General features: G+C 45.2%; 1 protein-coding gene across 1 annotated transcript; it reads right to left on the reverse strand.

Moving 5' to 3' along the window:
* Nucleotides 1–1,703: 1,703 nt before the first annotated feature.
* NAAA (N-acylethanolamine acid amidase) lies at nucleotides 1,704–25,499 on the reverse strand. The gene is made up of 11 exons (XM_045532838.1): nucleotides 25,242–25,499; nucleotides 24,515–24,679; nucleotides 21,983–22,109; nucleotides 17,646–17,736; nucleotides 13,971–14,047; nucleotides 8,772–8,944; nucleotides 8,580–8,642; nucleotides 7,762–7,828; nucleotides 7,335–7,363; nucleotides 3,357–3,434; nucleotides 1,704–2,374 (listed from the first exon to the last, which is right to left on the reverse strand). Exons 1-10 carry the CDS (start codon nucleotides 25,445–25,447, stop codon nucleotides 3,359–3,361), a joined length of 1,074 nt encoding a protein of 357 aa, XP_045388794.1. The 5' UTR covers nucleotides 25,448–25,499; the 3' UTR covers nucleotides 1,704–2,374; nucleotides 3,357–3,358.
* Between the last annotated feature and the right edge of the window lie 80 nt (nucleotides 25,500–25,579).

The following is a 25,579-nucleotide window of genomic DNA, read 5'->3' on the forward strand; positions in this document are numbered from 1 at the left end:
GCACGAGCCCGGGGGGAAAACCAGCCATGCACTCATCCTCCTACAGGTACAGTCGGATTCTCTGGCAGGGGTCACCTTACAAAATAGGTGGGCCCTCCATCTTCTAACTGCAGCAGAAGGGGCACCTGCGTGTTAAAAGAACAGCACTGCTTCTCTGTCAGCTAGTCAGGATGGGTTCGGGACATCAGTGCCATCCTACACAGTCCGCCCCCCAATCTCCAGACACGAGGCGAGACCTCTAGGCCCAGGTGGATGTCCTTTATAATTCCGTTGGTCACCCTATTACTCTGCATTCTGGGAATTCTTATATCACAACTGATCCTCATAAATTTTCTAACTAAATTTATTTCATCCCGTCTAGAGGCCATCAAGCTACGGGTGCCTCCCTCCTCCTCACACCTACAACTACAACAACCTGCCGAGAACATATACCGAAGTCCCCTAGAAAGGCCACTCTAATAGGAAATTGTCGCCCCTTACTCAGCACGAAGCAGCCCCATGAGTCGGCGCCCCATCCTAACGATTTGGGCCTCTAGAACAGAGAGTGGGGAATGTTAGGTAGATAGTGAGGGATTCCGAGTCTCCCAGGGACGAAAGTGGGTGCTGTTGCCCCCATCTTGGTCCTGCCCAATCCTAAACCTGTGGGAGGAGGGAATACCCTACGAATCTGCCAATTAGCACTTGGCGCACCAGCTGGAAAAGAATGCAGAGGACTCTGTAGCCCACAGGCCAAGCAGCAGGGATACCATAAAGCCAGAAAGCGACCTAGAACCTAATCAATTAGGACAGTTAACCACAGCAATTGCCTGAAGCTGAGAACCCTCCCTTTAAAAGCTCTGTATTTCTGCCTCTGTTCAGGAAATTTGGGATTTTGAGATAAGAAGGTCAATCCTTTTTCCTCCTTTGCAAAGTAAACTCTCTTTCCTTCCTCCTCACAAGATTGTCCTCATTTTTCTGATTCCGCCTTGCGGACAAGTGGCTGAGCTTTCTGTAACAGGAAAGGCAACATTTTACCTCTGCTCTTCTAGAGTTTTCGGCTGGGCTTAAGAATTGAACTGACATAAAACAAATAAATAGGAGAAAGACATACAAATTTATTTAATATAAGTTTTATGTGACATGCGGAAATGAAAACCCAGAGAAGAATCAAACACTTACCTATATGCTGAGTTGGCCAATGGGTAGTAATTGTGGAAAAGACAAAGGCGATTGGGCAAGGGGGGTTAGTTGGGTAGAGAAGTGACTAGGAAGATTAGGTGCTGAGACTCAGAAAACAATCCCCCAAAATGAAGACCTCAGAAGCAGAAGTTTTTCTCTGACCTTCTCCTGCCCTCCTGTCTCTCAGTCTCGGCCCCTGAAGCTAGACATGGAAACCAGAACCCCATTTCCCCAAAGCCAGCCATAAAACCCCAAAATATCACTCTAACTTTCCCTCTGCCCTTCCCTGTGAAAACTTTGTTCTGTTGGAATACTAAACAAGAACATCCAATCAGACCTCCTTTGTTCCTGCTTTCAACCTCTTCCGACTTCACCTTCAAAGAAGTTTCTTTCATACACGTGTGAAAATCAAATTCTGCAAAGCAGCTGTTCACTCTCTTGCATCCAGACACTTAACATCACATCTAAGAGAGCTGCTTCCGCAGAACAGCTGCTCAAAACTGAGGACTTCAGGGGTAAGAAAGTAGGAAGAACACAGCACTAAATATCTTGGAAAAACTTTTTATTCTCCTTGCTAACATCTCTTTTGACATTCTATTAAGTAAAGGTAAGTTACAGTAAGAAATAATTTGGTTTCCTATTACTTTCAAAAAACAGTAACAAAGTAGCTATTTAGAAAAAAGGAGGTCCCTGGGATTTCCAAAAAACATTAGAAACTACAAAAAATAAAGATCCTATTACATGGAAATACGTGATCAAAAGTCAGACTAACATACATTCAAACAGGCTCTATTCAAACTAGAGTTCTTCTTTTCTTTTAGAACATTTTTTCTCAGGCTATTTCAGAAGCACTTCACAATGAACAAAGAGGTCTTGCCAGCTCGTTTCTTTAGTGAAAACTGGAGGTGTGATAACAGAAAGCTGGAACTAAAGCCTGAGGATATGGCTTGACGTCTGAGACCAATTATCTCGGAGTTTATTCCAGCCAGGATAGAAGCTGAGAGATGTCAGGGCAAACCCTGAAGGGAAGGGAATGCAAGACAATGCCCACCTTACACCTTACCACACCAAGTTCCAAACTGATCCCCTGGCCCCTACTTCACAAGATTGAAAAGCTCAATGAGGAAGAAGCCTGTGTTGTTCGTAATACCATATTTTCATTTTGTCTTATTTTCTAAAGTGCAGCTCCTCAAGAATTTCATTTTTAAAAAATCATCTGTAAGGGAAGAAAAAAATAAATGCATTTAATTCAATCACTGATTGTTAACCTTCCCGTGATAAGCAAATGACCACACATGGGGCCAGGTTTACACACTCCGGAAGATCCTTGCAATAGGCTGGCCGCCCCCTCGGCAGGTGGCTACCTAGAAGCTTTGATTTTAGGGACAGCAGTTAGGACTCCTGATTTCTCCTGATGTCCTTCCCCTCACCTGTGGGCTCACCAGTGCCTGAAATAAATTCTGTAAGTGTCCTCTGCCTTCAGAATGTGCCCTCGGATGCTGCAAAGGTGCTGGCCCCACTATCACTTTGGGAACATGTGTCACCAGATATTTACCAGTCCACGGAAGTGAACACCTTGCCCTGAGAGCAGGTTTTCATAAGGGGCAAAAGGCACTACTGAGTACTAGAAGATGGCTTTTCCTACAAACAATTCAAAATGAAATAGCTAATGATGACCATTAATCTGACACAAATGATCATATGCTAGATGCTTATCAGAAAATATTATATATGTATAAATGTGAAGGATGCTACCACTTTCTGTGAGAAAGACCAGTGCATGGCTGGACATAGTGGCTCACACCTGTAATCCCAGCACTTTGGGAGGCTGAGACAAGAGGATTACTTGAGGCCAAGAGTTTGAAATCAGCCTGGGCAACACAGCAAGACCCCATCTCTAAAAAAAAAAAAAAAGAAAAGAAAAAAATTAGCTGGGTGTGGTGGCCCACACCTGTAGTCCTAGCTACTTGGGAGGCTGAGGCAGGAGGATTGCTTGAGCCCAGGAGATGAGATATGATTGTGCCAATGCACTCCAGCCAGAGCAACAGAGTGAGACTCTGCCTCTAAGAAAATAAAATAAAAATAAAAACACACACCTCAACACACACCCACCTCACCCTCTCTCCCCAAAACAATAATAACAAAAAACTTCAGCAAACTTTCATCGCACGAGTGACTCTACTCTTCTGCTTACTTACTTTCAACTCAGGTTTCTGATCCTAGTCATGTACTTGTCCGGGTTGGCAGCACTCATTACCGTGGTATAAATTGTGAAGCTGAAAATAACGAGAGGAATTTTTATGTACATGTCATTTTCCCTATTAGTCCAAAAAGGGGAAAAAATATCAAGAGCTTCCCCAACACTTGGGATCTAGGACAAGAATACAAATAGAGGCCCATTTATGCCAGAATATTTAAAATGTTTGAATGAAGAGGCCAAAGTGTTCTTTCCTCCTATTCTGACAGCACTGTGGAAGGTCAAGCTAGAATTTAACATTCTCAGAGCTCCACGCTGTGGCAGTGAGAGAGAGCCCACCCTTCGTCCTCACCCCTGGCTCTGTCCTACCCCACAAGGGCCTTGCTTGCATGTGGCACCTCAGCCTTCCCATGCCCCAGCAAGCAGCCACCCATTGGACCCCTCAGGACAGGGTGCCCCCAGCGGCTGCATGCCACCATCACGAGAACAGCACCCAAGAAAGGGGATGACACGGGCCCCGGAAATGGGTTTGGGGCTGTTCCGGCTAAGAATTCCAGGGTCCTGGGTACGTGGGCCAGACTCTGGGTGGGCACATGTCCCTGGCCCAGCAGATTCCCTGTACCAAGGGAGGGTCACAGCTAGAGGAAGGCCAGAGGGGGGCCTCTACAGCTCAAGGATCAAGGCAGCCCCCCACCCCTTGCCCAGATCTAGGGATGAAAGGTGAAATGGCATTGACTCCACACTCTGCGTAGCAGGAGACCCACACAACTGGAGCACATGTGCACACACGAATGCACACACGCTAGGGCCCGTCCCCTTCGCTCCACTCTGCTACCACTTGTCTTGGAAACCAGCTGAGGTGCACGCTCAAAGCATCTGGAGCTGGATTGTTCAGGCAGAATTAGTGGTGCTAGACCCCACAGCCAAATAGCACACCTGGCTGAAGACAGGACTGTGAGCGAGTGCAGAGCTCGTCCAAGGGTAACAGGGGCTCCCTGAACAGGACCTCAGCTGCTTGTTAACTTTAGTCACATTCTACTCTTCATCACTGTTTTAATATTTTTTCTGGGCTGGGCGCAGTGGCTCATGCCAGCAATCCTAGCACTCTGGGAGGTAAAGGCAGGAGGATCACTTGAGGTAAGGAGTTGAAGACCAGCCTGAGCAAGAGCGAGACCCCGTCCATCTCTACAAAAAACAGAAAATTAGCAAGGCGTGGTGGTGCGCACCTTGTAGTCCCAGCTACTCAGGAGGCTGAGGCAGGAGGATCGCTTGAGCCCAGGAGTTGGAGGTTGCAGTGAACTACGATGAGGCCATGGCACTCTAGCCTGAGCAACGGAGTGAGACTCTCTCAAAAATAAAAACATGTTTTCCCTGGTCATAGTACTATTCTCTTCACTGTTTTAATATTTTCCTTGCTGATCGCCACAGCAGAGGGTGGAGTTCTAGCGCAGGGGGGGTGTGATTTTGCAGCACAGCACAAGGGGGCAGCATAGAGCTAACTGCCTACGTTCAGACATTTGTAGACTATTAACCTCACACTGGACAGCCTTAGTTGAGGTTAATCATTACGTGTAAAGGGCCTCACAGTCAGGGATCTGTGTTAACTCTGGCTCTGTGGTGATTGTTAGTTAAATGTTTTGCATGAGTTCAATTATACAATAGAGAAAAATGCTACTTGGTAAACTGTTTATAACTTCCAACAATTTTATTTTGACAAAAGCCATTTAAACATTGATAGCCTTTAACTCAGTAACCCTACCTCTGGAAATTCAGCCAAGGGAAATAATCCAAAAAGGGGAGGAGTGGAGGAGAATGTACAAATATGTATATTTCAAAGTTTTAATAGAAAACTAACTGCAGAGTGCTTAACTCAATTATAGTATATCCAATTGACCATTATGCTGCCATTTACAATGATAAGGGCTGTTCAAAGCATAGAAAAAATGCTTTAATAAAATAAATATAGTAACTTTTGTTATACTAGTTTTTAAAAGATACATTAATCAATTCTATAATTACTTTAAAAACTATAAGAATATAAAAATATTTTTTAGCTCTTATTTTTAAACATGAATACTACAAGGGCAAATTTGTGTCCCACTGGGATGGATGGGTACAGTCAATGGTGCATTGGACCTGGCTCCTACAGGCTGCTGAGAGCTGATTACTAAGTACACAGGAAGTTTATGAGTCAATTGTAAGCTTGAAATCAACCATGGAAGTCAACGGATGCTATAAATTAGGATTTTTTTGTTTGTTTGTCTCTCACCCCAAGAAAAAGCTGGTTTACTGGCAGACCACCGGGTATGATTTGTTACCCAAATAGCTGATTTGTTAGAGTGGTAGAATACTGACTTATTTGTTTTCTGTGTTTGGCTACTAGAATATTGTTTGTGGAATGAGTTTTTAAGTATTACTCTTTGGATCAGGTCATACTTAAAGAAAAAAACTTGCACAGAGATATTGTGGTGCAAAGAGATATTACGGTGCAAAGTGAAAAGAAGAATGACAATTTTGAAAATGTCATTATACCTAAGAAATCTTAAAGCACCTGAGTACAAACGTTATTCTAGATGCCATCGGGAAAACTAGCCTTTTGTGTTTGCATAAGTTAGGGCCATTTCCAAGAAAAAAATCGACTGGGTATTTGAAACTGAAAAATCACTTTATAGGTTTTATCTGTGTTAGGCTACTTCTTAAAGAATACCATTTCGATATTCTTGTCTTGGAGAAAGCAGAAGTGAGGATGAGAAAGTAGGAAATGCCGGGTTCTGGAATTTACTGAAGTAACGGAAGGAGATAAAACTGTCTTTACTTGCAGATGCTTCCAATTTTAGTAAATTAAATCCTCTTCATTAAGCAAAAGAAGGTGTCTGCCCTCCCTCCTAACGAGCTAGTCTTAGGTGAGCATTAAGGCAGTCAGGAGTGAGTCCCGTTCTTGAGGCAACACCTAGAGGCGCCAATGGCCCATTCAGATTTGCTCTGATGGTGACTGAGGACCTTCAGAATTTCCTGCCCAAGCTTGGTGGCTGCTGCCTCTCAAGTTTAACTAAGAGCTTCCTGTGGTGGTTGCAGCCTTGGCCCAGAGCTTCAACTCAGAAAAGTGTGTGGTAAAATCCCAGGCTACAGACCAGAGAAACCACCGTTCACAGAACACTACTATTAAGGACAGGCTAAAAAAAGGAACATTAACTTAGTGAGTTGTCTGTGGAACAAGGAACAGCACTGGGCATAGTGGAAATGTTTCAGGAAGATAAAGGAAAACCAGGGGGTGTTCAAACTTTAGTTCTTTCTTTTCTTTTAATTTTTTTTTTTTTTTTGAAACATAGTCTCACTCTGTTGCCTGGGCTAGAGCGCTGTGGCGTCAGCCTGGCTCACAGCAACCTCAACCTCCTGGGCTTAAGCCATCCTCCTGCCTCAGCCTCCCGAGTAACTGGGACTACAGGCATGCGCCACCATGCCTGGATGTTTTTTTCTATATATTGTTAGTTGTCAGGCTAATTTCTTTCTATTTTTTTAGTAGAGACGGGGGTCTTGCTCTTGCTCAGGCTGGTCTCGAACTCCTGAGTCAAATGATCCTCCTGCCTCGGCCTCCCAGAGTGCTAGGATTACAGGCGTGAGCCACCTCGCCCGGCCTCAAACTTTAGTTCTAACAGAGTGAAACGAAGGATCTCATAACCAGTGACGGTTGTTCACAGCTGCCAGAACACGTCACTGTCCTCTCCCTGCTGGGTCACGCCATCCTCCATACCTTTGGTTTTCATCATGAACTTCTCATCTGACTTATATTTGTTTACCTGCCCTGACCACCCCCCGCCAGAATGCCAGGCCAGGCCCAGGAGAGCAGAGACTGTTCCGTTTGCTGTGGCACCCGCAGGATTGTACCCACAGCCGGGTCAGAGGAGCCCTCAGATCCCTCCTGGGCCAGGGTGCCTGCGAGAGCTCACCGTGCTGGGTTGACATTTAACACATCACTTACTTGTTACAAACCGGAACCACTGACAAAACCTGCATAGGAAAAAAAATCATATGACAGAGAATATTAAACATAACAGAAATACACATAAAATATCTACAGGAAGAGTATAACCACGTCACACTTTAGTGTATCTTGGGGTAATTGTTAGAGACTTTTTAATCCTTTCTCTTTTTTTCTTTTAAACAATGAACGTATGTTACAACTGTGCCTTTTTCTTTTTAATATGAAGAAAAACTTAGGTGAAGATGGATACTTTAACTTATATGGAAACAAGTTCAGAAAACGTTATCTGACTTTTGAAAAAGTGTTTTCAACCAGATAAAACTTTTAGTCTAACATTTTCATCCACTGTGAGAGGAGAATTTTTTTTTTTAATCACTATTAACAAACACACCGAAACATCCTGAATAAGCCGGGCACAAGTTACCTGGAAAAGCGTCTCCAGGGTGAGGTTTGCCTGCCCCGTGGCATTAAGGGCTTTGATCGCAGCTGTTCTGTAAGGACAACAGTCAAAGTCACTTGGCACCTTCAGGAAGCCCTGAAGGCCATCAGCTGTCATTGTAGGAGGTGCAATGCAAGGGCTAATCTCACTACCCGCCTCTCCTCAAAACAGATCTGGTCCCAAGCAGGTTTTCTGCCCAGGCCCAGACCGCCATGGTGGAATTCATCCAGCAGCTGGGCCCACTGACCCCTCCACTCAAGAACTCAGGATGGTGAAAACATGTTGCTGTAGAATCGAACAGTGGCCACCAAACATGTAGGGCGGTAAAGCCAAGGCGAGGCATATAGCTCTTCGGGGCCACGCTGATTCTATAATTCTAATTATAGAATTTCCACAATTAGGACAATGAAAGCCCTCAACTGGTTTATTTAGTATTTATGGGAAATGATGTCCTTCTAAAAAAGTCTTCCATAGAAGACCACGAATCTGGTCCTATCCTTTTATTTTACAGGTGGGTGAACAGAGGCCCAGCGAGCCACCCAGTGAGTCATTTTTGGGGCCGGTGGGGGACAGTGACACCAGGCAAGTCAACCCTCCCAATGCCCAACCAGCTGCCAAGAGGCTCTGCCCATGGCTGTCCTCCGCACACCCCCTGGTGACCCCAAGGCACTGGCCGGGGGGGCCCAGGTATGTTTTCTGGGAGAAGATAGCACCCATGGGTCTCTCCAGGTCCCGTGATAGCAGGGGCATGTTCTCCTGACCATGGGAGAACACTGTAAACCGGAAAGCATGCAGAATCCTACCTTCGGTCGTCGCGCTTAGGTGCTGGCTTCCAGTGGTCATAATTTGTCTCAACTCGGAACCACCTAGGACAGAGCAGGGTCATTTAGGACATAGCTAAAGAAGAATTAGTTAAAAAAATGTAAAATACCCCTAGTTTCACCAATTAAAAAAATGATTATTTGATACAAAATGACCAGACCAATTCTACTCACGCTCCATTCAAAGGATCTAGAGGCCAAATGTCTACCGGGCCACCTCTCTTTCTTGTGATCACCACTCCCTCCCGGGAGGACGTGCCACCAACAATGTAATAGACATCAGCAATCAGGGGAGTCTTGGCCAGTTTGTAAACAGCTGCTTCAAAGTTTTCCGACTCACTCAGGGTCTGCACAAAAAGCAACAGCACCCACGGTTGTGGTCCACACCAGCGACGGACCTCTCTTGAAGTGTCCGAAGCACATTCTCCTGATACGTTAAGCCACGGCTATAACCTTGAACTGCCCCAACCTTACCCTCTTGTCACCAGGGCTCCTGCGATGGAAGAAACCTCAGCTTCCGTGGGGAGCCAACAGCAGCAGGAATTTCGGACAAAAGGAAAGAGCTGTTGACAAGTCCTAGGCCCGGCCCACCCAACACGGGCTGTGTGCTTTCTAGGCAGAACACCCTCCCAAAGGAATCCCCACGTTCCTCCATCCATTTGTTCTTTCCACAGGGATTTCTAGAATACCTACTGTGTGCTAAGCCCTGTGCTGGTGTGGGGACAGAGCAGCACACAGGACTGACCCAGTCTTTGCTCTCCCCCGACCTCCAAGGAAGACAGAAAGGTCAACAGGCAGTGGTGACATGGTGTGACGGGTGTTAACAGAGGAGCAGGAGATGCTAGGGCAGCAGACGAGGCTCCCAGGGAAGCATCACATGAGCTGAGGCCAAAGAGACAATGAGAAGTTAGGCTGGAGAAAGCAGGGGCTGCAGGGTGAGGCGTGGGAGCAGGATGAGAGTCTGGTTCAAGGGACTAGATCGGCCGGGCGCGGTGGCTCACACCTGTAATCCCAGCACTCTGGGAGGCCAAGGCGGGAGGATCGCTCGAGGTCAGGAGTTCGAGACCAGCCTGAGCAAAAGCGAGACCCCGTCTCTACTAAAAAAATAGAAAGAAATGATCTGGACAAGTAAAAATATATAGAAAAAATTAGCCAGGCATGGTGGCACATGCCTGTAGTCCCAGCTACTCGGGAGGCTGAAGAGGGAGGATCACTTGAGCCCAGGAGTTTGAGGTTGCTGTGAGCTAGGCTGACGCCATGGCACTCTAGTCCAGGCAACAGAGTGAGACTCTGTCTCAAAAAAAAAAAGGGGGGGACTGGATTGGCAAAGGCTTGAGGATGAGAGAGTGTGCTGAACCAGAGCTGTGAGCTTAGGCCGGTGTCTGACACCGCAGAAGGCCCACGAAGACGTCCAAAGCTGCGGCACGGGTGCTTACGGGAATCACTTCCCAAAGCTTCCCTCCCACGTGGGCTTCCTCCCTGAGCCCATCTGCTCCAGGATGCCCTGCACTGGACGCCTGCCACCTTCATGATCACTCTTCTACCACGTTTCGAAAGAAGCACATTGTATCTCACCCATCCTGAACACGGCCTGGGCACATTGTCAAGGGTGGGATGGAGATAGGGTCAAACAAAGGAACAATTCAAAATATCAGTATCTGCAAAGGCTCCTTCATTCGGCACCATAAACCATGAACCCGTGGCAGGGCTTGGTGGACTCTTTCCTGCCCTCTACTTCTCACTGTTAGTTAGGGGTGACGTATTTTGACTTGAGTTGGTTTGTTCTGAACTCAGCAAAGTTATACAGTGAGGTAAACAGGAGAGATGGAACACGTGTTTGATTATGTTGCCTGTATTACCCCCAACTGCTGTCAGAATTCATTGCCTGTAACAAGAGTTCCGTGAGAACAAAGCAAGGGAGTATCAATAAGAAATACAGAAGGCAGTGGTGACTCATTGCACCCCGGTGACAAAGGCAGGGAAGGCAGGAGCCTGTTCTGTCTCAGTAACTGGAGAACATGGGGAGTGACCACTAATGCGCATGCTCCTTTCGTTTAGGAGAATGAAAATGTTCTCAAATTGACTGTAGGAATGGTTGCAAAACCCTGTGAATATACTAGAAACCAGCGAGCTGTATACTTTGTTTAAAGTATAAAGGGGAATAGCATGACGTGAATTATACCTCAATTAAGTATGTATCCACCTTATGACCCAGCAATTCTACTCTTAGGTACTTACCCAAGTGAAATGGACACATATGTTCACAGAAAGACTTGTACAAGAATTTCCATAGCAGCCTTATTCCTAATAGCCAAAAATTGGAAAGAACCCAGTGCCTATCACCAGGAACATGTTCACACCACTGAACATTCCTCAGTGATGAAAGGAATGAGCCAGCGATACAAACACATGGATGAATCTGAAAAACATTATGCTGGAGAAAGAGTCTGTACTCTACTATTTTATGTATATGAATTCTAGAACAGGCAAAACTTGTCTCTGGTGATAAACATCAATGAGTAGTTCCGGGGTGGGGAAGGGGTGGGGAGTGGGGTGGGACGAGGGTGTCAGAACTGACTATAAAGAAGCACTGGAGGCCGGGCACGGTGGCTCACGCCTGTAATCCTAGCACTCTGGGAGGCCGAGGCAGGAGGATCGCTTGAGCTCAGGAGTTCGAGACCAGCCTGAGCAAGAGCGAGACCCCGTCTCTACTAAAAATAGAAAGAAATTATATGGACAGCTAAAATACATATGGAAAAATTAGCCAGGCATGGTGGTGCATGCTTGTAGTCCCAGCTACTTGGGAGGCTGAAGCAGGAGGATGGCTTGAGCCCAGGAGTTTGAGGTTGCTATGAGCTAGGTTGATGCCACGGTACTCTAGCCTGGGCGACAGAGTGAGACTCTGTCTCAAAAAAAAAAAAAACAAAAACAAGCACTGGGGAAATTTCTGAGGACTTAGAAATGTACCGTTTTGTTGGTGATTACATGAATAAATGAGTATGTACAACTAATCTGTGCATTTCATGTTTGTAAATTATATGTAAAAATTTTTAAAAATCATGACAGTACGGTATGTAGATTCCAATGGCTAGGTTTAAATTAATATTTTATTTTTAAACGTCAACATTTGTAATACACTGGATTTTTTGCATTTTTTTAAATCTTATGATGAAAAATTTTAGAAGTCACCTTAAAAATGTGTGACGGGTGCATAGTTTGTCAACATCTTTAGGGAGCACCCGAGGAAAAAGTTGAGAACCGCGGTAAGTCCAGTGGGGCTGGAGGATTCAGAACAAGGCGAGGAAAAGCCAGAGAGGCTACCGCTGGGCAGGCCTGGTCCTGGCACCAGAGCTGCGCTCCAGGAAAGGGGCTTTCTCTGGTCAAATTACAAGTTGTAACAGCCCCCTCTTAGCATGGAGGACATGTTCCAAGACCCCCGTTGATGTCTGCAGATAGTACCCGACCTGACATACATTATGGAGGAATTTCCTTTTCCTTCTTCACAATGTCACAGATAGAAGATTCATTCTATTTTTTTTTTAACATATGTTTTTAGACAGGGGCTCTCACTATGTTGTCCAGGCTGGATTCGAACTTCTGGGCTCAAGGGATCCTCCTGCCTCAGCCTCCTGAGTAGCTGGGACTATAGGCGCGCAGCACCACGCCCAGCCTAAGATTCGATCTTAGCAACCTCAACATGTAGATTTTTTTTTTTATCTTTCCTTATTTCACCTTTTCACTTAAAGGAAGTACTTTATGGTTTATCTTTGGCACGTCTGAATTGCCAGCATCACTACTTTTGGGGCCATTATTAAGTAATATAAAAGTTCGTTGAAAACAAGCACTGTCACACCATGACAGTCATCAGATAATGGACACGTCTGCTGAGTGACTAATGGCCAGGTGGCTAGACAAAGGAATGATTTACAATGTTTCACCACCCAGGTGGTAAGGAGTGGGAGGGTTCAAGATTTCATCCTACTACTCAGAAGGGCGTGCGATTTAAAACGTATGTATTGTTTATTTCTGGAATTTTCCATTTCCTATTTTGCAAACGCAATTGACTGCAGGTAACTGAAACCAAACAGAGACCAAAACTGTGGATAAAGGGGGCACTGGGATGATATATGTGGCCTGGAACTCTGGTGGCTTTCATAGGTTCATGTAAGGCAGATGCTCCTTTTGCTGTGTGTGGAGCTACCTTCTAATGTATCTGATTTGCTAATTCAGATATTTGCAGATAGAGATTCTCAAAGGAGGACACATCTATATCTGTACAAGAACAGAGTATTCTCTCTTATCTCAATCAGCTGTCACGGGAAAAGCTAGCCTACAACAAATGTTCTCTCCTGACCAAACTCTAGCCAGGCTCCTCTGAGCCCTCTTCTCTACCGGGCCTTAACCTTGGCCTATAAAGTCTTGAACAAACCACTAACACGTTTCTAACAGCTCGAGGCCACATCCCTCCGAAGACCCAAGTCCCCCTTAAAGTTGAGAAAACTCAAGGCTGTCAACAGAATTTGCTGTTTGTGTCAGCCGGCACCTGCAGATCGGTCTGTGGCCCAGTCTCTGGGAGGGCAGGAGGCTGACTTCTAAGCTCCAGTTAGCAAACCGAGATGGGTTTCCCATGAACCAACCCCTCTTCTCTCTGCTTTTCACATCCCTGCTCACTCCCCTTCACACTTCCTCCTCCTCCCTTTAAAACACCCAGTCACAAATCCAAGCTGCACAAATCCAAGCTGAGTTTGGTTCCCAGTGGCCTCTTCCCTACTGCAGTCACACACCACTGATTAAAAACTGTCCTTACCACCTTACCGAGTGTCTGGCTTTATTTTTGACATTTATTATCAAAAAGGTTTATATGCACTTTGCAAACCTTTAGATGCTTATTCTTTTCAGGAGCTTCTTACAGTAAAAACAACACTGGTTTTTTTTTTGTTTTTTTTTGTTTTTCTGAGACAGAGTCTTATTCTGTTGCCCGGACTAGAGTGAGCGCCGTGGCGTCAGCCTAGCTCACAGTAACCTCAGACTCCTGGGCTCAAGCCATCCTCCTGCCTCAGCCTCCCGAGTAGCTGGGACTACAGGCATGCACCACCATGCCCGGCTAATTTTTTCTCTATATATTTTTAGTTGTTCAGATAATTTCTTTCTATTTTTAGTAGAGACGGGGTCTTGCTCTTGCTCAGGCTGGTCTCGAACTCCTGACCTTGAGCGATCTTCCCACCTCAGCCTCCCAGAGTGCTAGGATTACAGGCGTGAGCACCGCGCCTGGCCAAAACAACATTGTTAAATGACACAGAGCATCACAACATGAACACGCTGGTATAGAGGATGAAGTTGGGGTGAGCTGGGCTCAACAGCAGACATACTCACAGTGCGGAGAAGCCAGCTGATCAGAGAGTGTCTCTGAAAAAGGGCGGCGATCACATTCTCCCACCACCAGCCTTTATCTGCCAAGGGGAGTATATACGTTACATGTGTGTGTGTATATACATACATACGACAAATAGATATTTTCTTCTGGCAAGAAAAATATGCAAATGTTCACTCAAGTTTCAAAAGCAGAATCTTTTGTACCTGGATACAATGATAATTATGCTAAAGGAACTCATTCTATTAATTACTGCAGGCAAAATAAAATTATGTAGCTGTCAAGGGAAGTGTCTCAATAAATATTAGGAAGAATGTAAGAAATGTATATCTTCCAGAACTCTCAGTTTGATTTGAGCTCACATTATTTAAAAAATACAAATTTACAGTCATTCCCACCAAATTACTCCTCAAAAACTTTTAAAAGTCTCTGTAGGAGATTTATTGGCAAAGACAAGTTTTCAGTCAAGAAATAAGCAATGGCAACAAAAGAAAAAAATACACAAATTAGATTTCATAAAAAATTTTTAAATTTCATGCATTAAAAGACAAAACCAACAGAGTAAAAAGGCAGCCCACAGAATGGGAGAAAATATTTGGAAGTCATATATTTGATAAAGGATTAATATCCAGAGTATATGGAGTACTCTTAAAACTCAACAGCAATAAAACAAACAACTCAATTCAAAAATGGGCAAAGGGACTTGAATAGACATTTCTCTAAAGAAGATATACAAATGGCCAATAACACCTGAAACGGCGTTCAGCATCATTAATCATTAGAAATGCAAATCAAAATTACAATGAGATACCACCTCATATTCATAAGGATGGCTACTACCAAAAAACCAGAAAATAAGAAGTGTTGGCAGGATGTGGAGAAAGTGGAACCCTGAGGCATGGGTGGTGGGAATATAAAATGGTGTCGCTGCTACAGAAAACGGTATGGTGGTTCCTCAAAAAATTAAAGATCACCAGAACGTCTTCCTCCTGTCTAACTGAAACTTTGTCCCCTCTGACCCACATCTCCCTTTCCCCACCCACCCTCCACCCCCAGCCTCTGGGAACCACCGTTCTACGCTCCACTTCTACGAGTTTGAATGTTTCGATCCACCTATGAGTGACATCGTGCAGCAGTCCCACTTCTGGGCACATATCCAACTGCTGTGGAGACAGATGGTGACAACACATGTGAAATGTAAATGTATTTAATACCATTGAACTGTACAATGAAAATAATTAAGATGGTAAATCTTATGGTATGTGTATCTTACCACAAAGAATTTGGGAAAAATGAGGGAAGGAAAGAAGGGAGGGAGGAGGGAGGAAGCAAGGAAGGAGAGAGAGAGAAAGAGAGAGAGAGAGAGAGAAGGAGAGAGAGAAAAAAAGAGAGAAAGAAAGAAAAAGAAAAGAGAGAGAGAGAAAAGGAGAGAGACAGAGAGAGAAAGAGAAACACAGAAAAGAAAGTGAGAGAGAGAAAAAGAGAGAGAGAGAGAAAGAAAAAGAGAGAGAGAAAGAAAGAAAGAAGCACTGATGCGCTATATGCTGCCTTGGCCCAGACCCCTGGAATTTAAAAGTGAACAAAAGAAACGAGTGTACCATCAAATAAACAGGGTTTTGATGACTGTAATGAAGAAAATAAAACAGAATAACGTAATTGTGAGTGAGGAGGGGGAGGGCGCCTTCCGAGAGGAGTCGACCTCTGATGAGCTAGGATGGACAGAACCTTCCAGATAAAAGGCACAGGTGCCTGGGGCGGGAACAGGCTGGCAGACATCAGGAAGGGAGCATGCCAGCAAAGCGCAGGTGGAGAGCGGGAGGAGAAGGGTGTCAAATGAGGCATGGGAGGTGTCGAAACGTACAATACACGAACTATAATCACCTGGCCGTGCAACAGATCTCCAGAACTTTTTTCTTCTGTCTGACTGACCTTCACATTCAGTAACTCATTTCATCCTCGAGGCAGCTACTGTCATGCCTGCTCTGGAGACCAGGCAAATGGAGCACACACAGGCGCAGGACCTTGGTGGTGGTCCCCCAGCACCAGGGTACAAACCCAGGCAGGCTGGCTCTGGAGTCTGAGTCTTACCCACCAGGCGTTTCTGGAAGCCTCCCCCCCAATATTTTCCTCCCATCCTATCCTTTCCCGGGGAGGTTGAGGCACTGTTGGCAAACTCCATAAAGTCTAGCTTAATAACTTAATTATTTCTATTTGCCAAGAGATGTTGCCTTGTTGTTCAGACATCCTCATCTTAGCAGACTCAAATATAACTAGTTTTCACTAAAATAAGATTTTTAAAAAAGTTTTAAAAGTCTTTAAAAAGCTGTTGGACAGTATTTCATTAAATGGGTATATTACAGACTAACTCAGTTATTTTTAAACGGCTCATACTTTAGGTTCTACTAATCAGCTTGGCAAACAATTTGAGTTGCAAAATGATGAAAAGAAAGCCCATCATTTCAAATAACTATACATGTGTTTATGGGCATTCTATTAAAAACCTTAGGCATTGTCATGCTGTGGTTTGGGGACCTCTGGCTGAGAACCAATACATTAGGATAAAGAACTGATCACTGTGGACAATGATATATACTCAACCAACCACCTTCCTGGAAAGGCTTATGTAAAAAGATGAGGATAAACAACAATACGAAGCCAAGCCGAGTGCATCAGGTGAGCAACCTTAAACTTCAGGATACTGCTTGCCTGTGTATTTCTCCTTCATTCAGCTGCAAGCTAAGGGCAGAGGCAAGAGCTTGCTCATTTCTGAGTTTCCCGCATATTGTGGAACTGAATGGTGTTCCCCTGAGATCTGGGGAATGGCAGTGGGGATGTTAAGAAACGGAGGAATTGGGCCAGGACCCAGGAGGTCAGTTTGAGAGCTACATCTCCCAACTACTAGCTGTCATTTCATCTCATAGCCAGCTTCCTCCTCTGCCTAGGGAATGCAGTTGATAATACCAGCCCTGTCTGCCTAACAGGCCTGTTGTGAGGTTGACCGAGAACACGTGTGACAATGCACGGTAAACCAGAAGGCACTTTACAGACGTTGCTTGTATAACATCATCACACACGCCCTAGATTACTGCAGCAGCTTCCTAACCGCCTTCTGCTTCCGTCTTAACCCAACACAACCCAATCTCTACAGAGCAGCCAAAGTGATAGTTAAAAATATGCATCGGATCTGTTCACTCCCTGGCCTGCAGCCCTCCTATGGCTTCCATTACACTTGCAACCCCCTCATCATGACGCTGTGGCATGGCCCCAGTCCTCTCTACCTCTAACGTCACCATCTCTTACTCCACGCTGTAACCACACTGACCTTCTGTTTCTGGAATCCGCCAAGCTTGTTCCTACCTATGGCCTTTGCCTGGCTGTTAAGTCCACCAGAAACGGTCTTCCCCCAGCCTCTGCAGAATCGGCTCCTGGATTAGGTGGGTCAGGCCTTCTCTGACCCTCTACCCCTCCTAGCCCCCACCCCCTCACTCTCCAGCACATCTTCCTGTCCTGCTTTTGTTGTGGCGCCATCACTACCCGAAATCACCTTCAGTGCTTCCATGCACACTGTCCCTCCCCCTACTCGAGTGGAACTTGGATGCTCAGTTTGGTGAGTGAAGCACTTGGACAGAACTGAACAGGGATACAGCTTCCAATGTGTAGGAGTTCGTTTTGATTACCTCGTTCATTGCCAGAAATCGTGAACTTGTGTGGCCTCTGACCCGTCCACAATCCTACGTAGCCGATGAAAGTGGTGCCGGTGAATACAACCTGAAACCAAGAGACAGGCACCATTTTACCACACCAACCGAATACACGTTGAAATCACCCGTTTTGCCTGATAATTTCCTGGATTCTTTTTTCTTATAAGTTCTAACATAATAGAATAAAACTCTGAAACAGCCTTCTAGAACAGGGGTTCTCATCTTGGGGATCCACGGATAGAACTCATTGGATTTGTGGCCTTGTGTGGGGAAAAAAGGCGACACCTGGCCAAATGGCACATATTTATTTTTAATAATCTCTAACTGAAATTTAACTCCTTCTATAATGAATGCATGCAACAAATCATGCAGTAATATTAATGGTTGTGCCTGTGATTTTGTCACCAGTAGAAACCATAGGTATTTTCAGATACATAATGGTGGCTGCAGATATCTTGAAATACCATCCATAGTCATCACTACTCTGAAATCATGGCAGTTGTTAGACTAACTGCTAAATCTTACTATTTAATGTGTTAAGAAAAATTGTAATATCAAAATGGCTGTTTTTTAACATACTTGATATTCTTTGTAATCTCATGTATTTTATTTAATGTATTTATAAAATATTATTCACCAAAGGGGTCCATGCTCAAAAAGGGTTAAGAAGCCCATCCTAGAAGTAGCAAATGGAGTCTGATTTAAAAACTTGTTTTGGCCAGGCATGGTGGCTCACACCTGTAATCCTAGCACGTTGGGAGGCTGAGGCAGGAGGACCACTTGAGCCCAGAAGTTTGAGACCAGCCTGAGCAACATAGTGAGACCCTATCTCTGCAAAAAATAAGAAAAAAAAATTAGCACTGGGTGCAGTGGCTCACACCTGTAATCCTAGCATTTTGGGAAGCCGAGGCTAGAGGATTGCTTGAAGCCAGGAGTTTGAGACCAGGCTGAGGAAGACGGAGACACTGTCTCCATAAAAAATAGAAAAATTAGCCAGGCATTGTGGTGTGCGCCTATAGTCCCAGCTACTCAGGAGACTGAGACAGGAGGATTGCTTGAGCCCACGAGTTGGAGGTTTTGATGAGCTACGATGCTGCTGCTGCACTCTAGCCTGGGCAACAAAGCAAGACCCTGTCTCAATTTAAAAAAAAAAAAATTAGCCAGATATGGTGGTGCACACCTGTGGTCCCAGCTACTTGGGAAGCTGAGGCAGGAAGATCACTTGAACCCAGAAGTTTCAGGTTACAGTGAACCATGAAAATGCCATTGTACTCCAGCCTGGGCAACAGAGGGAGACCCTGTCTCAAAAAAAAATAGAGGACGTTTGTACTTTGAGATCTGAGTCTGCCAACCTTCTCATTTTCCAGAAAATTAAAAAACTCCTCTTTCCTTCTCCTGAACAAAAAATTAATCAATTAAATTAGAAAACTGTTTTGATGTGATTATAAGGGATAAAATATCACACATTTTATAAGCTCTATGAAATTAGGGGAAACAAGAACTGTTTACTAATAATAATCACATTTAAATTTTAAGTATTTTACAAATCCTTGTATATACATCTTTCATTTAATTCTCACAATTATCCCATGAGTTACAGGGATCACCCCCACTTCAAATTAAGGTAATGAGCTCCAGTGATTGCAAGACACCACTATATTTCCTGTAGGAGAAAAATCGAACTCTATCAGTTATTTCTGATACCAAATTAGAGGGCCTTAGAAGAGTGCCTGACTCACACTGTTTAATAAAAGTTAACTAATATTGTTATATTTTGAGAAATGAATAGGCCTAGATTAATATTTTTCCTTAGAAAACTTAATCTTATGTCAGTAACCTTTTTCATTTAATTATTTTTAGCTCACCTGGGTGTAAAAATAATTTAAGGTGGTTAAATTACAAGGGAGAATGCAGTGGCCTTTGTTTCATCAATGATCTTTTTCCCCTAGACTTACGGAGCCCCTTCCATGAATGCTCCTCATCTCCATCCATGGCAGAAAAGTGGGCAGAAGTCTACCTCACTGCTAAAGCCCTTACAAAATGTAGTTACATAGAAAAAATAATAATTTTATGGCCATCTCATTCGCATGACACACTGACCCTCATGTTAGTGTAACTCTTTTTTTTTTTGAGACAGAGTCGCACTCTGTTGCCCAGGCTAGAGTGCTGTGGCATCACCCTAGCTCACAGCAACCTCAAACTCCTGGGCTCAAGCGATCCTCCTGCCTCAGCCTCCCGAGTAGCTGGGACTACAGGCATGCGCCACCATGCCAGGCTAATTTTATATATATATTTTTTAGTTGTCCAGCTAATTTCTTTCTATTTTTAGTAGAGCCAGGGTCTCACTCTTGCTCAGGCTGGTCTCGAACTCCTGAGCTCAAACGATCCGCCTGCCTCGGCCTCCCAGAGTGCTAGGATTACAGGCGTGAGCCACTGTGCCCGGCCGTTAGTGTCACTCTTGAAGGGCTGAGAAAACTAAAATTGTGAAGATCAAAATCACATTGTAGTCTCCAATTATACATAATTATAAATAATTATAAGCTATGATCTGTAAGATATTTTACCTTGCAGCTCTGAATATCTGTCCTTATTTCTAAATGTTTGTACTTTCCAATTGTTTCTGCCAAGTCAGTTAATATAAACAAAACCCTAGTGGGGGACTAATTTACCAAATAAGGCTGAGTTTTGGGAAAGAAAACTATTAGGAGGCAGAAGGCCTGGGTTCTGGACCCGTCTCTGCCACATCTCTGCCATGTGACTTGGGGCAAGTCCGTCTCTGTAAGGCCTGGCCCCTCATCTAGAAAATGAGGATGTTGATTTGGGCTTGCCTCACAGGGAGGATCAAACGAGGTCCTGCATGTGAAAATACTTTGAAAATTATGAAGACTGGACAAAAATGAGAGACAAATTATTCTGTGGGTAACCTGTTCTTAATTTAGCAAAACGATTTCTCAGCCATGAGTTCTCTGCAGAAAGGCAATACCCAAGTGAAAACTGTCTTGAATCTCGAATCCAGTAATAACAACATGAGCGCTGAGAATAAAGCCACCTCAATAGAATACTTCTCATGAGAGCTCCAGGAAAAACAGAAACAAACGAAGCAAAAACTATTAGTTAGCGTGAGTTTTAGAGAGAACAGTTGAAATGATTTATCTTTATTGCATTTATTCCTTTGTCTATTTATAAGAATATTTGCTCATTATAGAATAATGGAGAAAAGCATAAAATGATACATTAAAATAATTATTATTCTATCATTCAGCACTAATTGAATATCTTAGCAGATTTCCTTTAAGAATTTATTATGCATTTATATTCTATTATTACCACTTACACCAATTTTTGAAACAGTTTTGAAATCAAATTGTTAAAAGCAGTGAAGTAAAGAAATTGGAAAGGAGAAACTTTTACTTTAATTTACTTTAATCCTGTATCATTTAAATTTTTTATGAGAAAAAGTGTTTGTAAGAGATGACTAAATGACTACATAGTAAATGAATTTTTAGTATTTGTAAATCAACCCCTAAATGCAAAAAACAAAGGAGATAATAGTCCTTGTCCTTAAAGCTAAAACCTGGCTTTTGCACGCTCTATTTTGCCTTAGAGCAATAACATGCTTTGTGTACTCAAAGAATACTGATTAATGCTCTCTCTAAAACTTTACACAGTAATGTAATCTAATCTACATATTACATTAGAGTTTTAAAGGGACCATGCTTAAAACAAAATAAGTATGATTTTTTTTAAGATCATACACACCCAAGCAAGTGGTATGGGTAAATCATACTTGTTAAATATTATTTATTTAACATTTATTATTTGGCTACTATTTTTTTCTTTTTTTTGAGACAGGGTCTTGCTCTGTCGCCCTGGCTAGAGTGCAGTGGCATCATCATAGCTCACTGCAACCTCAAACACCTGGGCTCATGCAATCCTCCTATCTCAGTCTCCCAGTAGCTGGGACTACAGTTATGCCCTGACGCACCTGGCTAATTTTTCCATTTTTTGTAGAGATGGGGTCTCACTCTCGCTCAGGCTAGTCTCGAACTCCTGAGCTCAAGTGATCCTCCCACCTTGGCCTCCCAGAGTGCTCGGATTACAGGCGTGAGCCACGGTGCCTGGCCCCAAGATCTTTTTACTCTCTTTTTACAAGCATAATTGATGTAAACCTCTCTCCTGGTTTTGTTATTACAGGGGTTTGATGTTTTTTGTATCTTATGCTAATAACACACGTTAGCAGGCCATCCAAATGATTGCTAACTTGGGTTAACAAGTCTTTCCAATTTCTGTATCTTATACTGTGCAGACTATACCTGTCCATTCTTTAAGAACTGTACATCCAAAGTCAACTTGCGTAAGATATTTCCAAAAGGATAATCCAGATTCCGACCATGGTAAATGCCACCTCTGGAGTCTTGAGCCACAATGCTGGTGCAGAATCTGAGAAAAGGGAAAAGTCCAATTGAATGAACAAGACAAATAAAAAAGGTAAACGAGTTTTCATTTTTAAAACAAGTCCTCAAAGTAAAATAATTTGTCTTCATTATAACTGACATAAACGCTATAATCCTTGTACAAGAATATGGATTCACAATTCAAGATGAAAAACACAAATGGACACAACTCATTGTGTTCATTCAGTGTTACTACACCTTTGCCCTTGGCATGTGTGGCTGGCACAGCAAGCCTCCTGAATGAGAATTTTACCCTCAGTCTAAATCCCAAGTGAAACTGACTCATCCTGGGCTCTGCTGGACTTCTGAACTCTGCTCCTTCCTCTGCTTGGCAGTACGTATTCTACTTCACACATTATTTAAGCTAGCTCAAGCTCACCTCTCCATATTATGAATTTCTCAGAGCAAGTACAATGGCACTAAACCATTCTGTTCCCCAAATGTTTCATTTTGTCCCCTTGGGAAAATGGTCAGGTCTTTTTAACCAGCTTGGCACTCTTCCTGTCTTTCTTAGAGGTCGCTGCACAGAGCTAATAAAAGAAAAGGATTCTTGGCCGGGTGTGGTGGCTCACACCTGTAATCCCAGCACTCTGGGAGGCCGAGGCAAGAGGATCGTTTGAGCTCAGGAGTTCGAGACCAGCCTGAGCAAGAGCGAGACCCCATCTCTACTAACAAAATAGAAAGAAATTAGCTGGACAACTAAAAAATGTATATATATATAAAATAAGCCAGGCATGGTGGCACATGCCTCTAGTTCTAGCTACTAGGGAGGCTGAGGCAGAAGGATCGCTTGAGCCCAGGGGTTTGCTGTGAGCTAGGGTGATGCCACTGCACTCTAGCCCGGGCAACAGAGACCCTGTCTCAAAAAAAAAAAAAAAAAATCTTGGGATAATGAAACTTCAGTGGCTCAGGCATCGTGCCTGAACACCTAGGCAGGGTAAGTTAAGAAGCTTGGAGACTGCCTTCCTCTTCAGGGAAATGCCTTCAGACACAGATAAGACACAGGGCTGCTAAATCAAAGTGTTTTTTCAACTGAACTAAGTTAATTTTACCATATTCCTTTCTGCCTCCAACTTTTTACTATTTTGACATGTGGCTTTCTCAATGAAAAATGATCAATCATTTTTACCCTCATTTGTTGGAGCCAACCATATTCAAACAGATTACAGCAAAAATTCTAGTAAAAAACATTGTAACTTTCAGATTAGATATTAAGGTATTTATTGAATTGCTTAGCAATAGAAAGCACCATCCGATTCCATGAGCATTAACAAAGGCAATGTTTTGTTCTCATTGCGTAAGTAAGGCTTCTTGAATCAGAGTATTATACTAGCTACCCTTTATTGAGCCCACTGGGTGCCAGGCACTTCATGAACACAGCCCGTGTACTCTCTGTTTTGTGGAAATCAAGCCTCAGAGGGACAACTTGCAAGCTAGGGTGACACCACAGCACTCTAGCCCGGGCAAGAGAGTGAGACTCTGTCTCAAAAAAAAAAAAACTCTCGGGCTCAAGTGATCCTCCTGCCTCAGCCTCCTGAGTAGCTGGGACTACAGGCGCACACCACTGCACCTGGCTAATTTTTCTATTTTTTTGTAGAGATGGGGTCTCGCTTTTGCTCAGGCTGGTGGTCTTGAACTCCTGACCTCAAGCGATCCTCCGGCCTCGGCCTCCCAGAATGCGAGCATTACAGGCGTGAGCCACCGCGCCCGGCCCCAAGATCTTTTTTTTTACTCTCATCCTCTTTAGGCATCAAGAAGCTCTAAGTAGTTACAAGATGTTGCTGGATCTATTACTAGGCTGGTGTTGGTAAAAGAATACGTCTTAAAGGGAGAAACCAAGTCAAACCTCTCTCAATTCCAGGGCCTGTTACTAAGTCCATAAACGCTTAAGGGTCCCCTGCACTTTGCCTGGGATCAACCACATCCATACCGCCTCCACTGCTGGGTGCCACATTTTATCACACCCCTTGGCCCGTCCAAACACTGGCTGGCTGATAAGACAGAACAGTGTTCCCTGCGCCCCCAGCCCTGGAGGAAACCGACTGAAAGAGCAGTCAGCGTCACCAGCCACGACACACGGAGGGGTAAATGCAGCGGACGAGTGAGCGCAGGAATGACCCACTTGCAGGTACCGAGCAGGAGGGCCACAGGGTTAGCTGCCAAAACTTCCTGGAAAAGTACATTTTGAGCAGAGTTTTGAAAGTACGATGCTCCCTGGATTGGTGGAGAGAGAAAAGGGGCTTCGGGTAGAGGAAAATATCGGTGTTGAGTCAGAGAAGCTGCTGTTTCCCTTTCGAAGCCCACGATCTGCTGCTCAGAGTTGCGCAGACGGGCAAAGAGGAAGCGCGGCGCTTTCGGGCAGCCGGTCACCACCCGGTTGTTACCACTCACGCGGAGGACTCGTAGGCCAGGTTGACAAGCAGGCAGTCGGCCAGGCTGAGGCTGAGGACGTCGCACATCCCGCGGATCTCGCCGGTGAAGGGCTGGGGCAGGAGGTGCTCCAGCACCAGGGCCGCCTTTCCGATCAATGCGTGAACCCACCTGGGGACTCTATCCCTGCAAACGGAAAAGCACCCGGGTGTCTGACCCGCTCGGAGGTCGCAGGCGCGTGTGTGCATACTGGGAGCGAGGGCTACATCCTTAGGGGCAGAGTGCTGAGTGCCACTGTCCCCCAGAGAGCTGACAGGCCGGGCGCTGCGCCACGCAACCCTTAGCATCCAGGAGGGAAACAGAACACTCCCAGGGAGGAAGGGCGAGTGAGGCTGGTCCCCAAAGGCGCAGGCTTAGGGGGCCCGCGAGGCCTGCAGGGAAGGCGTGGGGTGTGTCCCCTGCTCAGCAGCTGAGCAGCCCGGGCGACAACCCGCGCGCCGCCCTGAGTTGGAATGGCTCAAGGACGGGCGTGCCGCTGGTGACACTGAACTTGAACAGCGAACCCGCTGCGCGGGGTTATGCCCAACCCCGGCGCTGCTCAGAACAGCAGCAAACGCCCGTCCTCGAGACGGAGCTGGGAAGTGAGGAGTCTCGGTTTAAAACACCTGGGGCAGCGCGTGTCTGGGCTTTCCGCACTCCGGCCCCGGCCGCCCGGGTCCCCGCAGACCCCTCCGCTGTCCCCGCTCACCCGATGATTTGCGCCACCGCGGCGCGTACCGAGTCCAGGTCGTAGTGCCGCAGCACCGGCAGCCAGCGCAGCTCGGGGGCCGCGTCCAGGCTCACGTTGAAGCGCGGCGGGGCGGCGGGCGGGGCGGCGGGGCACAGCCCGGCCCCGGCCAGCAGCAGCAGCAGCGGCAGCAGCGCCGGGAGCGCCCCTCGGCCCGCGGCTGTCATGGCTCGCGGTCGGGCCGGGGCTCTGGCGGCCGCAACTCGGACCGCGGCGGCAGCAGCAGCAGCAGCAGCAGCATCAGCAGACGCCGGGGCCAGCGGGGGAGGGGCGGGGCCTGGAGGGCTGGAGGCGGGGCC

Source organism: Lemur catta, chromosome 19 (genome assembly GCF_020740605.2).
Source record: "Lemur catta isolate mLemCat1 chromosome 19, mLemCat1.pri, whole genome shotgun sequence".
NCBI classification, from domain to species: Eukaryota; Metazoa; Chordata; class Mammalia; order Primates; family Lemuridae; genus Lemur; species Lemur catta.